The sequence below is a fragment of the Saccopteryx bilineata genome, chromosome 1, assembly GCF_036850765.1.
Source record: "Saccopteryx bilineata isolate mSacBil1 chromosome 1, mSacBil1_pri_phased_curated, whole genome shotgun sequence".
In the NCBI taxonomy this organism is placed as follows: Eukaryota; Metazoa; Chordata; class Mammalia; order Chiroptera; family Emballonuridae; genus Saccopteryx; species Saccopteryx bilineata.
This window is the reverse complement of record NC_089490.1, coordinates 262,927,111-262,941,545: the sequence shown is the minus strand read 5'-3', so window position 1 is coordinate 262,941,545 and position 14,435 is coordinate 262,927,111. Positions and strand designations below refer to the sequence as shown.

At 44.4% G+C, this 14,435-nt stretch overlaps 1 protein-coding gene across 4 annotated transcripts in view; it reads left to right on the top strand.

Annotated features, from left to right (window-relative positions):
- Nucleotides 1-4,963: 4,963 nt before the first annotated feature.
- Nucleotides 4,964-14,435, top strand: part of MAST4 (microtubule associated serine/threonine kinase family member 4) — a 627,450-nt gene continuing 617,978 nt past the window's right edge. For all 4 annotated transcript variants that reach the window (XM_066241988.1, XM_066242046.1, XM_066241987.1 and 1 more), the window contains exon 1: nt 4,964-5,594. In XM_066241988.1, the coding sequence (XP_066098085.1) occupies nt 5,238-5,594 (357 nt within the window). In that variant the 5' untranslated portion in view covers nt 4,964-5,237. The remainder of the gene's footprint in view (nt 5,595-14,435) is intronic.

Genomic DNA, 14,435 nt, shown 5'->3' with positions numbered 1-14,435 from the left:
GTCTTTCTTTCTTACATACACAAAATGAGAACATTAAAACCCAGAACAAACATTTTTGCAAAATTCCAAGTAAATATTTTCCTGTTTAATATATTTAAAAATACTAAATATATTATCTTGGTTTATGAAATGATGATATTATTCACCTTTGGTAGGTTTTTTTATTATAATTGTTAATGATGGGTTTCCCTGCTGCCCCATGAGCAATGAGGTACAATTTCCAGACAAAGTAAACATTGATAAAAAGGTGACCCTTGAGATAGCCTAGATTGGGGTTTCTGATTTGTACCAGAGGGTGTAGCCTGATATAGACCATGGCAGTTCCTTCACAGCCTCTCAAGCTTTTGTTTGTCTGAGGCTTTAGGAAAGAAAAGGTTACAGGACAAAAGTAGAAGAATTTTAAAATGATGATTTAAAAGGACAGAGGAGGGAGAGTCATAATGTGATTTGCAGCTATTGGAGTCTTTGTCTGACCTAAAGTTTGGAAAGAATGGGAAACTAAGCTATGTTAGCAAATTAAAATAAGCCTACAATGGGCCAAAGGGGAGGAGGATGCTGACTTGATCTCTTAGATCAACGTTTCTCGAAGTTCTGTATGTGGAACACTGCATCAGAGTTTCACACCAGGATGCATGCAGGGGAAGATGGGGTGGTGGTTCTCTGGTCCTACCTAAAGGTTTGGGAATCAGTACTTTTTAAACACTATGATAAGTATACTAAATTATACTAAAGTTTGAGGTTTACCAAAGATGATCCTAATTTAGACATCAAAGACCCATTTTATAAGGCAAATAAATGTGCATACCTCTGTAAAGGGGACTTGCATCATGTGACTGACTAGTTTGGGTCTCTTTGGACCTCTTTGTTCTTATCCTCCTGGAGAACAGCTACCTTGGGAAGACCAAGGCAGCTTAGCAGCTGGACAGAAGTATGCATGTCCTGGAAACAGCTGGGAAACTGAACTAGTATGCAAAAAGAACTGAGGATAATGTTCCTTTGAGGATTCTGTTTAAACATCCAAAATGGTGACCTATTTCTCACAGAAGACTCCAATCTTTTGTATTTGTCTTCTCAAGATGGATAAGATGGCTATTCACATCTGGGATTTGTTGTTGTTATGCTTTCAGCATGAAATGTTCTTTTATTACCACTCTTCATTTTTCAAAAAGATTTATTCAGTACTCTGCCTGTTTAGGAAATAGAAGACAAGCAAACAGTTTTAATAATTTTTATTTACTCTAGTGGTTTGCTTTCAGAGTCAAGTGGTTTCCTTTTCCATATTCAATTCTTAGCACAATCTCCTTGACTCCGTCTACACTGCATCATAAATAGTTCCTTTCACCACTAACCTCAACTAATTAGAACATAAAATGACGCTGAATAGTAACCTAGCAAGTAGCGACTCTTTCCACAGAAGCCATCTGCTTCTCCACCTCTCCCTCTTCTCTCTCTCTCACTTCCCCTCCCGCAGCTATGGCTCAAAAGGTTTGAGCAAGTTGGCCTCAGGTACTGAGGATGGCTTGATGGCCTTACCTCGGGCACTAAAAATAGCTTGGTTGCTGAGCAATGGAGCAGTGGCCCAGATGGGCAGAGCATTGCCTTGCAGGGGGCTTGCTGGGTGGATCTGGGTCAGGGCGCATGTGGGAGTCTGTCTGTCCCTACCTCTCACTTAACTAAAAAAAAAATAATAAAAATTTTAAAAGTAAAAAGGTCAAGAAATACTAATCTAGTACTTGACTTTGATCTGTAGAGGTTAAGAGCATGAATGCCAGGGCCTAACTGTTCAAGTCTGAATTTTGGCTCCATCAATTACCAGCTGTATGACTTTGGGAAAATTACTTTACTTCTCTGTGCCATAGTTTTCACATTTCACATATGTAATATGAGATAATAATAGTTGCTACCTCATAGAGTTGACATGAGGATTAAGAAAATTAACATTTGTATAGTGCTTAAAATCTTGCCTGGCACAATAGTAAGTGCCTTATAAATTGCTTGTGGGGGGGAAATTCTGTTCCACATGCATCCTTTTATATCCTTTCACATACTAAATCAAGATAATAAAGTTCCTGCCCTGTGGATATTTATAATCTAGTATGCATATGTACTCAAAAGGTAGTCTGTTCTGAATGACATTATAGTGGGATGTTTTAGAAAGAGTTCCTCAGAATAAGACTATTGGGCCTCACCAGGCAGTGGCACAGTGGATAGAGGATCAGAATGGGATGTGGAGGACCCAGGTTCAAAACCTCGAGGTCACGGGCTTGAGCGCAGGCTCACCAGCTTGAGCGTGGGGTCGCTGGCTTGAGTGTGGGATCATAGATGTGACTCCATGGTCGCTGGCTTGAGCCCAAGGTCGCTGGCTTGAGCAAGGGCCACTCGCTCTGCTGTAGCCGCCCGGTCAAGGCACATATGAGAAAGCAATCAATGAACAACTAAGATGCCACAATGAAGAATTGATGCTCCTCATCATTCTCCCTTTCTGTCCCTATCTGTTCCTCTCTCTGACTCTGTAAAAAAAAAAAAAAAAAAAAAAAAAAAAAGAATGAGACTGCTGTGTTCAAACTATAGTCCTATCACTCACTTGCTGTGTGACATTTGGCAAGTTATTTGACCTTGCTGATCCTCAGTTTTTTAATCTATAAAGTGGGGCTAATACACTCTCTCTTATAAGGTTGTTGCCAGGATTAAATGAGGCCATCCACAGACGATGCTTAGGGCTCAAACAATAATAGTTGTTATCATTCTTCCTGTTAGTAATTCAGATCATGTCATTGCCTCTTATTTCCAGATGTACTAAAAAGCAGCCTCTCCTCCCCTCTCCTGTGACTGGCTTGCTTTAGTCATCATTTCATGTCTGCTGTGGTGAATCAACCACATAGGGGCTCAGATAAAGACCAATACTCCTAACTAGAAAAGCAATTGTGCAGCCCAGGGATGGACTCAGACTGCCCCACTGTGCTCTCTCTTCAGCCATGCTCTCACAATTGTACTTTTGCCTCAGCAGGTCTTCACAGCCCTGCAGATCATTCTGAAGTGTCACAATGCAAGCCTGACAGCCCGAGTCCATTTTGCAGTATGGCTGCTTTAGGCAATGGGATCACATCATATTTTCTTCCCCTTCCTCCTGAGGGAAAAAACTGATCAGGACAAAGCTTGCTGTCCGATATGATGAAGCATTTTGTATGATGTATCACTTTTAAATACCGTGATAGCATAAAAGCGCTCATTAGCTGAAGGGGCTTTCAACGCATGTCCTTCAGTTCTTAAGGACCTTTGGGAAAACTGTTCTGACAAAGAGAAATCTAAGATTCTTGAGGACTCCTAAGCTTGAGGACCGGGTGACTGTTTTTCTGTCACTCTCTCCTCTTCTCCGTGGCACACTGTTCCTGTAGCACTACCTCAACTTTTAAAAATTAATAATGGAGCTATATTATACAGCATCAATCTCTTGCTTGACCATAAGCTCCTCAAGGGCAGGGAACCTGCCTTATTCATCTTTGTATCCCCTGCAAGCGCCTGGCATACATCTCAATCAATGTCTCAGTCTGTCTGAATCTATATCCCAGGTCACACTGCCAGAGCTCAGAATAGACGTGGAGCTGAAAGCAAGTGAGGAATAATTTATTTCCCACTGCTGCCCTGAGTGCTAGCCTCTGAGTAATTCAAGTCACCCCATCATCCTAAAGTCTGCTGCCTCCAGCCCCAGGAAGGGCCTTAAAGTGAATCTGTTAGTGCCTTTGATAAAAGTGATTTACTAAATAATCTTTAGTAAATACATAGAACTGTACGTTATGGTATAGCTTAAAAAATACAATGCAAAAAAGCAACAAAGTTGTAGAACAGTATATAGGATGTGATTTCAAATGTATTATAAAATGAGAAAACATAATTCAATATGCATAAAATATGTCTGGATTGAGATAATGGCTCTCAGAGGGCAGAGGGTGCTGAAGAGATCAGAGAGGTAAAGAAAATGAAGCAGCTGGTCCAGTGTCTTGCTGATTTACAATCCAGGACTAGGAGAAAGTAAACTGAAAATGTGAACTTTTTCCATCATCTGTTTAGCTGATGTGGAGGGGGGGGGGGTGATGGGAGCCACAGAGCCCTTTCTCATTCAGCTTTGTCTAGCATTGGCACAGTGTTGGGTGTATTCTTTGTCCTAATTAAATGTAGGAGCATAATTGGGTTATTTTCTTCCCTTTCAAAAGGTACAAGTCTTCAACTTAACTTTTGAGTTTATTAAAAGAAATAAAAACAGAAAACCATCTTTTTGAAAACTCTCCATGTGTCTAAGCCAAGCAGTCTGCTAAAGACTTACTTACATTATTTGCTTTAATTCTGCCCATGGCCAGACAAGGCAAGTACTAATGTCTCCATTTTCAGTTGAGGAAACTGAGGCCCAAGTAGCTTAAGAGGAAAATACTGGGTTGGATCCACTCACACCTCCCACACGCTGGTGGGTGCGTGTGTGCGCGTGACCGTGTGTATGTTCCCTTTTTGCATCAAAGCCCTGATATTTCTGCTTCTGGTCAGTTTCCTCAATTCCACTTTTCTAAACAAAGTCTGGCTCTTCTTCAAGGTCTCACCGCCTCCTCCACCAGTCCGCGTGGCGTTCCAAGGACTGCCAGCCGCTCCCCCGCTAAGGTCAGAGTCCCAGCCTTTGGTTCGGATTCTGGGTTCCAATTCCACCCTCCTGGAGGCCCGTGCTACGGCCAGGTTCTCCGGCCCCAGCGCTCCAGCGAGACCCAGAGACCCAGTGCTCGGGCGGTACCCTGCAGCCGGCACCTCGGCCCCGCCTCCCTACCTGACGCCCGTGCGGCCCAGGGCGCCGCAGCCTCCGCCCACAGCCGCGCCTCCTGCCATTGGCTCCCCGGGCTGCCCGTCTCCTCCGCCGGCCCCCGCTCGGTCCCGTAGGCAGGTTTTGCCGGAGAAGCCGCAGTCCCGGCGGCTCGGGCGCAGCGCGGGCAGACTGTGGAGCGCAGAGCGTGGACCGGAGCTGACATGTCCCCGCGCGCTGGAGCCCCCATCGGCCTGCGGGCCCGGGCGGCTGCTAACTTGGTGGCGGGCTTCAGAGACGGTGCCGCGGCCATGTAGTCGCCGGCGGGGCTCCCCGTAGCCCGGGAGCGACAGCAACCGCGAGCCGGAGCCCAGAAGCCCGCGGCTTTTCCCGGAGGCGCTGAGCGCGCGCCCCGCCCCGGCCGCCCATCGGGTTGCACTTTGGGCCCGAGAGGGAAATGGGGGAGAAAGTTTCGGAAGCGCCGGAGCCGGTGCCCCGCGGCTGCAGCGGCCACGGTGCTCGGACTCCCGCCCCTGCGGCGACTGCCGCGTCCTCGCCGGGCGCTTCTTCAGCCGAGTCCTCTTCGGGCTCCGAAACTCTGTCGGAGGAAGGGGAGCCTGGCGGCTTCTCCAGCCAGCAGCCGCCGCCGCCTTTGCCGCCGGGCGGCGCGCTGGGCACCCGGCCGCCCGCCGCGTGGGCTCCCACACGCGTGGTGCTGGAGCTTGGAGTCTCTGTGCCGCCGCCGTCCCCCGGAGGAGCCGCGCCATCTGCGCCCCGGGGCAGCAGCGCGTCCCAGGAGGAGCAGGACGAGGAGGTGGGCGCCGCCTTCCCCCACCTCGGCCCCTCCGGGTCCCGGCTGCGGGGCAAACCTGTTTCCCACCCCGCACGAGGGTGGTGAGCAGGGCTCACGGGGGCTTGGAAGGGGGAGGGACCCCAGGTACTCTGTCCCGAGCCCGGGTAACGACAGCTAGGAACCTCCCTGTGAGTTAGTCGCAGTGGCTGTCACCTCCGTGTGTGTATCTACCTGTGCTGCCTGATAACGAGCTTTTGAAACGTCAAAGCAGCCAACTCTTTACTGTCCGCTTCTGTGGGTCTGTAAATGTATGTGATCTGGACGCCGGGCTTGTCCCCACAACTGAAATCTTATTTTCCGAAGTGGGAGTGTCTTCCCACTTGGGTTGTCGAGGGGGAGTGGTGACCGGATGGGTGTTAGGTGGAGAGGTGGTGTGGTGGTGGGGGTAGGGCGGGAGGAAGTGGAGCTGTCCCCACGGAGTTGCACCGCGGGGTTTCAGTGGCTCCGGTCCCCCGGGACCGCGGGCGGTTTTGGCTGGTCCCCGCAGCGGTACTTTGGCAGAGGAGGACTCCCAGCTCTCGGGCCGCGGCGCAGACCTGCGCGTCTTGCAGCTCCCATTCGGACCTATTCCAGGGTGCCCAGGCGCGCGCCGATCTCCAAACTGAATAGGGTCCACCTTGTTCTGGGAACCGTGCCCATCCTAGTTCGTCCAAAACTTGTGTGTCGCATCCTGAGACATTGAGTACGAGACTTTGGTGTCCTCTGCCTGCTTTCTCTGGCTTTCCCTCCCTGCCTTTGGAGGACAGTTCAGGAAGCACAAGGGTTCTTCATGCCTTTAAGATTGTTTGCTTTGGATGCTTAGAGTGGGGAAGTCATCTTGATTAGGCAGGGCCATAAATAAAACATCATCCTAACACAGCCTTGTGAAGTTAATTCCTCAGTGCCAGAGTTGTATTTTCCTTCTCTCCAATGGGATTAACTGTAGTCTTTTTTTTTTTTCTCGGAAGATGCAAGGTGAAGCCATTGTCCTGACAGTAGCCCTTGGGACTCCAGCCTGGAGGCATAAACTAGATCTAGCAAAAGGTGAAGAGTTAAGTCCTGGCCTGGCAGAGATGGAGCAAACCTTAGCTGGTGGGTGGCTCAGTCTCTGGCAATAACCATAACCCATTCCCTAATTCCTCAGGAGAAGTGCAAGGATCTTGGACAGGTGTCTGGAGACCTACTTTCTAGAACTCTTTGCTTCTGAGTTGTGAGACCTTGAGTGAGTTGTTTCGTTCCCTTGAAGTTCGGTTCAATAATCTGACCAATGAACTTCAAGGTAAAAATCACATACACACTTCCCCATTTTCTGATCAGGAATTTAGTTTGGATCCAAAGTTCTTATTGATTCTAGGGACCTTATGCCAGGAGTTAAGCCAAGTGCCACGCCCACCACAGAGTTACTTGACCAAACTGCACTGAACCAGGGTTCCTCAGTGGTTGCATCTCTTTTTGAAGATGCCAGGCATGCATTTTTACGTTTTTCACATTTGTTCACCCCATGATACCTGCCTCAATATGCAGAGATGAGCACACTTGTCACTGGGCAGCTGGGGGTATGTGTTACTTACTGATTTACTGCTAGATTCTAATTTACTGTTGTCATTTGTAGAGAAGAAGGTAGACTTAGTTGCTGCGTGTTTTCTGTGTAGCTAGGAGGGTTTTCCTTGGTACTTGACATGGTCTTGCAGACCCTAGGCAGGGGAAGTCGGGAATTCTCACTTTTGATCTGGACTCTGTAGCTGATTTATTGCCTGGCCTCAGGGTGACAGTGTTTTACTTTCTCGGAAGTGAATATAATGATAGCTTATTTCACAGGCAATGCAGTGAGGATTGGATGATTGAAACACATTTTGGAAAGTGGAATAATTAAATGACATTGGTCAGTATTTGTGAAATCTCACAATTGGATGTAAACTGATACACAGGCGCAATTTATTGTGTAACTTAACCTCTATCAGGGGATGCTGGAAAATTGTTCAGGAGCGGAAATCTTGATTTGCTTCTAGAATTTTAAAGTGAAAAAACTGTGAGGTTTTCCCCTCCCTCAGGAGTAGAGAAGTGACAGTCCTGGTGAAAGAGATTGAAGCCCAGTGCACGTTTTCTGGTTTGTGCACTGGTGATGTATGATGCACTGGTTCTTAACCTTTTGGGCGGGGGAGGGGAACATTTTGTGGGTCTTTTGAAAATCTAATGAAATCTCTTTGTTCTCTGCTTAGAAAACACACAGAAGTATAGATACTATTCCAGAGGGTTTTTTCAGTCAAGGACACCAGAGCACAAACACTTAAATTAGTGGAAAGACCCGAGTTTGATTCCCACCTCTGCCACCTTAACTAGATGCCACCTAACTTGTGGACCATTCAGCTAAGATAAGCCCCAGTTTTTTTCACCTCTTAAATGGGAATAATTGTTAGAAGTTTTATACACACTATCTAATTTAATCCTAGTACAATATCTAACATAGAGCATTGAGTGCTAAATAAATATTGCTATTTCAAGTTTATTTGTGATAAAAAATATTTGTGAAGTGAAACTATAAGCTTGGACTGGCTTATTTTATTTATGCATAGTTAAGTAGAGAACCTGAGGCTGTCTATTCAGTTTATTTCCATCTTATTAGCATAAGGTAGGAAATAGTTTTTATTTGTATCAGGTTGTATTATAACAAGGCTCTGCTAATGTACTGTTGTATAGCAAGGCACTGAGTATAATGCACTAAAAGGCTTAAGTATAACCCATAAAGTGGAAAGAGGTTCATTTAGATTTTAAAATTGTTATGTCTAGCTTGGGAGAATCATTGTTTTTCCAAAGTTATTTTTATAGTAACTTATTGCATGCATTTTTATAAAGCGGCCAAGTTCATGTTTCTAGGGTATCAATACAGTGCCAATTTTTTTTGACAACCTTGTTAAAAGCTGTTTTCAATATATGTAGTAATGTCAGCAGTGTTTGACCTATTTCATATTTACTGTCAGAATATGTGTAAATTTATAAAATCTTGTGAATTTCAGTCACTTCTTTAAACTTTTGGTGCTTAAAAACAGTATACGAAAACCTCAGAGATTTTATGTGGTTAGTTCCAGACCACCACAATAAAGCAATTGAAATAAAGCCAGTGGTAATAATCCTTTTGCTGGTGGAGGGCCTTAACTTCAATTTGTAAAAAAAAAGCAATATCTGTGAAGTACAGTAAGTGAAGCCAATTAAAAGGAGGTGTGCCTGTACTTAGTTTATACCATGGCAAGAGATTGTAATTTTTACGTACTTAATTGTCAAACACATGAGAGTTAGAGATGGTGCATGACTTTCTGTTTAAATAAACTCTATCTGACTTTACCACTGTTCCCGAAGCCTATGGATTTAGGGTCTGTGGGTGTTGAGGGACAGCGGGCTGCATTCCTGACAGTTATAACAATCTAGATTGGACTACTGGTCCTCTGACAACACTTCTGAGCTTTGCTTTTAGGTACTCTGCCCTATCCCTTTCCAAAGAATCTTGTGATGATTCTAATAAAGTCGTTGGTGCCATTTGATGTTTATCAGTGAACTTCTAAGGGCAGTGAGTTTGTCTTCGTATGCCTAGCACAGTGCCTCTAATATATTAGTGGGGCCTCAATAAATATATGTTGAATGAATGAAGAAAAAATGTCTTTGAAAATAGTTGTACATTTGATTGGTGACTATGTGTATTTATTTGTTTTTTCAATTGTGATTTTTGGTTAAACTTCTGGATCTCCTATCAAAAACCCTCAATGATCAGAGTAAAAATATTATGAACAGTTTTTCCAGATAACTTCTGAACACAGTCAAATCCCTAGGGATCCACTCAGAACGTCTATGAAGAGACTTGTGTTTTAACCTTGCTTTTCACTGTGTATTCGAACTTGAAACTTCCAGGGATTCTTAAAATAGTAGGAAAAACGGCTTAGTAGTTAAAAGGATTTTCAAGTCAATATAAAGCATCTCTTTTATCTCTGCTACACTAAAGTATTTCCTTTATTGGAGTAAGTCAGGGCACAGTTTCCCTTATTAACAGTAGGCACAATTATGGGATGTCTTGTAACTATTCATTAAAAAGAGTTTGAGAACTACTTTTAGTATCATTTTGGATGTGTGTGTGGTTCCTCACATGATAATGATGTAATAAGTGAGTTTCTAGTGTTCATTGGTTAAGAGATATAATAAATAGCAAAAAGCAACCATGAATTCAGTAAAGCTTTTCACTGAATTTGTTTTAAGCACAGCAACTACATACTTTTAAAAATATGTCTTGTGTAATTCTTAGCATATATGTATGTTATTCAGTCTGCTTTTGACTCACTACTTCAGTAAGAACCGCGAGTTAGGAAACTCAGCCGGTCAGCCCATCTGTATTGAGTCCTGGGTATTGAGGACACGAAAGTAGGCAAGACAGGTGGTTTTGACCTCATGAAGCTTCCAGAATAGTGGAAGTGATAGTCACTAAGCACATGGTTATTAATTAACTGGTTTCAAGGGTCCTAAATGGTATCTGGGGAGCAGGCTCATTTAGTGTGGGAGAAACCACCTCATTGGGGAAGTTGATGTTTGAGCTGAGACCTAAAGGACCAGCAGGTGTTAGTTGAGAGAATAGGAGAGAGAGAGGATGTGGGTCTGGAGGAATCTGTTTGGCATAGAGGAGAAGACAGCATGGCATCAGTTGATACTTGGAAGAGGAACAGCAACTGAGTCATAAGAAGCCTTTTTGGACTTTATTCTAAGGGCATGGGCAGCCACTGAAGGATTGGGAGCAAGGCAGTGCCATGATCGGATTGGTATTTCGAGAAGGCCAGGCGGCATGAAGCCTGCCTGCTGGGAACTGCTGGTGCAGCCTGTTTAAAGGTTCCAGGGTTGGAACAGATACTGAGAAGACAGTGTCAGGCTAGACAGTGTGCAGAGGGGACGGGGCTCTTTCCTGGTAGTTCAAGCACTCCAGGTAAATGCACATGAAATATAATAGGAAAAGATTTTAGGTCTATTCAAAAGAATATCCTAGTATGAATATTAATTCTACTTTTTCATTGTGGTATTGCCTTAAGCCTTTGTATTTTCTTGAAGGAAAAAGTTTATTAACATGAGTGAACTTGAGAAGAGACCTTGCAACTCTTCATTTTCATAGTAAATTGCAGGGAAACATTGATCTGAGGTGACTACAAGGGGATATTGCTCTGAGATTGTGTGAGATTTTCTGGTTGCAAGAAGTGTGGTGTTTGTGAGCTAGCACACATTACCAGAGACTAGCTTGTTGGCTTGGATTTTTCTAGAGAAGGAAGGGTCAGCATCAAAGAACTAAGGGTTTTGCCCTTACCACCTCTGGCCTGAGGTATTCTAGGAAGTGTCAAATACTTATATTTGCCAGTGTTTTGGAGCCAGCGACAAAGGCTCTCTGTCCTCTCAGACTTAGCAGATACTGTCTGTGAGCCCAGATGTGTTTTAGTTTGTCCCCATCAGGGGACAGAGGACAAATAGTGGGAAGATCCTGCTAGAAGATTTCTCACAATGAGAAGGGTCCATCACTAGGTGACCTGGCATTAGAGAGAAGCGAGTGGGGTGTGTGTACACATGCACATGTATGTCTTAGAAGAGATGATTATACTTTTTAGATGGAAGACACCCCATGCCATTTTTATTATGTCTGGAAGAGGCTTGTGCTCCCCCCCTCCTTCATCCCTTCAGAACTAGCAGCCAGCATTTCCCTGCTCTGGGATCAGGGTCTGTAGTGCTGAAGGGTACGTGCTAATGACCTTGGTGCAGCCACGTATAGGTCCTGGGAATTGGAAAGGTTATTAATAATTGAGACTGTTCCCACAGTTGTAAAATGGGCATGCCGATATGTATTATAGGGGGGTTGTTATGAGAATTAATGGAACTTGCTATTATTACTGAGGTGGAAATGCTGGCTGATGCAGACCATCAGTGCCGTAGCCAGGACTAGCAGAGCCGAGAGGTCCTTTCCCTGATGCATTATGCCACCAGCTTGTTTTGTGGGCAGTCATGGCAGGCCCTTTTCTTTGTGAGTAGGTAGACATGTAACATAGTTATTACTTTTAGTCTCATGGACAGAGCATTCTTATGTTGTACTAACAGCAAAGTTTTATGGTGTATGGTTCATTAAGCTTTCTAGTAAGACATTATCTCTCTTTTGCTCATGGCACCTGCTCTTAGTGATCATTTATTAAGTGATATCCTGAAAGACTCTATGAACATGTAAATTATACTAGCTACGCCCTGGGAATTAGTCAGAGGGCAGCACATTAGCCATGTGGTGAGGTTGGTGAGATGACCATGTGCTTCACTTATGCCTCCTGGGTAATGATTTGGGGACTGAGAGGGGTGTAACAAGGAAATTCAGTGATTTTTCCGGAAGCCAACTTTAAGCCATATAAACATTGCAGTGGGTTGTGGGTTGGTGGTGGTAGTTCAGGGTGAGGTAGGTGGTCCAGGGGCCACCCTCACTTTGCAGAGGGGAAATCTATTAGAAATACAATAGATCATAAAATTGTAAGAGCTCATGTTTGTAAATTGCTCCACAAAACTCCTGTTTTGTCCCTTTGGGACAGTGTAAACAATTCACGTTTTGAGGCAAAAATGCAGATCACCCAGGAGCACTTTTGATACAACACAGACGCTGGCACCGTGCCTGCACTGCGTTTCCCTTTTTCCAGCCTGGTGCTCCGCCTCACGCACCTGTTCGGGTTGACATTTACACAGCTTTGCATTGTTTAGTTCAAATATTCTTGTCCTCTTTTATGTCTCTGCTATTTTGTCTGGTTTCTTATCTGGCAGTGTTATCGTGGGGTAAAGCGGAACACAAAATACAACGTAGCACAAATATCTTTCTCCAGCAGCTTTTGTGCTCTTGTTTTTCCCTCTTTTTCGCTCTTCTCTCTTAGCATTCTCTCATCCGGTTCAGAATTCCTGGGAAGGGCTGGACAGTGGTCACCTGTGCTTCCAGGGTGGGAGAGAAAACCCTTCCCTCCATGTGAACTGTTGGTTCAGGACCGCGGTCAGCGGTGCACATGCCGAAGTCACTGGTGTGAAGTTTCTGGTGGCTCTGTCAACTTCTCTTAAGGAAAAGCTTCACTGCTTATTTAATGATTTGAATTCATAACCAGACACATGGGTCTGTGAGACAGCTTATAAATCTATACCCTAGGCCTGTACTCCTTTGCCAGCCCATCAATTCCCCTCTTGGACACAGTCGATATAATTTTGATTATGGTGCTTATTTCCAGTGAACCTTTCGGCCCAAGTGCTTTGTGCTGCTGTGGGGGTAAGGAGGAGGGGGGAAGGTGGGGAGGAGGCTGGCAATACTGCCATATTGGCTTTTGTAACAAATTTAATAGGCCATAATGCAGAAAATGAAATTTTAATTTTAATATACTTAATTGTGTAATTTTGCAATGTTTTTAGTGGCTGGCAAGCTCACAGGTGTTTTGGTCTCTGCTTTTTAGAACTTGGTCAGCTGCTTTTTTCATAAGCTGAGAAGTTAGGTATGTAGTTCAGTCCTGGCTGATAATTTTGTGCCTTTCTATATTTGCTTAAAAAAAACCACTGTTTTTTTTTGTTTTGTTTTGTTTTGGCTTCTGGTGTTCACGTTTGTCTTTTCAGGCACTTCTCCATGCGGGGATGCCCACACCTTCAGTAGTGCAGGAAGGGCCCAGTGCCTCATCAGCGGTAAGGAAATAAAGTAAAATTGGATTAGAATTGGTGGTTAAAATCTTACATCACTGTATACTGTCATTGAGTATATTCACTGAAATTACAAATTGAAAATTGCTTCTCGGCGAACACAACCAGCTAAACTACATTAAGGTATTGCAATAGAAGGCAGTTTGGTGAAATCCATTTTGCGTAAAAAGACTAAATGATAACTTTCAAAAATAGGTTCTTTATGAATAAATTGGTTCCATAGGAATATGTCCAGCTCCTGTACACACACACTCCTAAAACTTGTTGTGTTACTCTCGGTGTTTGTGGTGTCACTCTCAGTGGTAGCTGAGTGGTAGATTGAAATCACCGGTGGCTCAGCGGAAGCTATCACCCCAGGTTTCTTGTTTTAAAGGGGCGGCTTTGAGCATTCTCACTGAGAGACAGCCAAGGAGAGGAGGGGAGAATTGCTCCAGGGTAAAGGGTATAAAGGGCAGGCCCGAATGCTTGTTGGGAGAGAAGGGGCCACTGAAGAGTTCTAAAGGATGAGAACTTCAGACTCATCTCAAATGAGCAGCATACATACCAGGAAGACCCAAGACAATGCTGACCTTCCTGTTCTTGTGGCTTTTATCGCAATCGTAAGTAGAAGTGGTGCGTTGTCCGTGCGGCTTTTGCTTAAGGACTGAGCGAGTGTGTGTGAGCAGGAGTGCGACGGAGAACGGAGGGAAAGGACTCGCCCAGTAAGAAAGCTGATCTCTTTGCCTTCTGTTCTGCTGCTTTAAGTGATCTATTGCTTGAAATTTTACTTCTGTGAACTTTCTTCAATATGCCACCTTATTTCCTTGGAATTTCTTGGGTCTTTTGTGCTACAGGCATTAGGTTACCTGAATAAGCTACCTCAGTCCATTGTTGTTTGGGAAAAAAGCCTCTCAGACCTTTTAGGAATAACTGTAATCGTGGAGATGGGTGGGTCCTCGCCGCAGCGCACAAGCTCTACTGGGAGGGTGAGATAAAGTGGAAATTACCACTTCGAACTCTTTCAGTTTTCTTTATAAAAATGTCAATATCCCTTTTGTTTTCAAGAGTGCTGCTTTTGAAATTAAAACATTTCTACCTGGAGAAAGCTGAGGGCGACAGTTTTAAAATGTT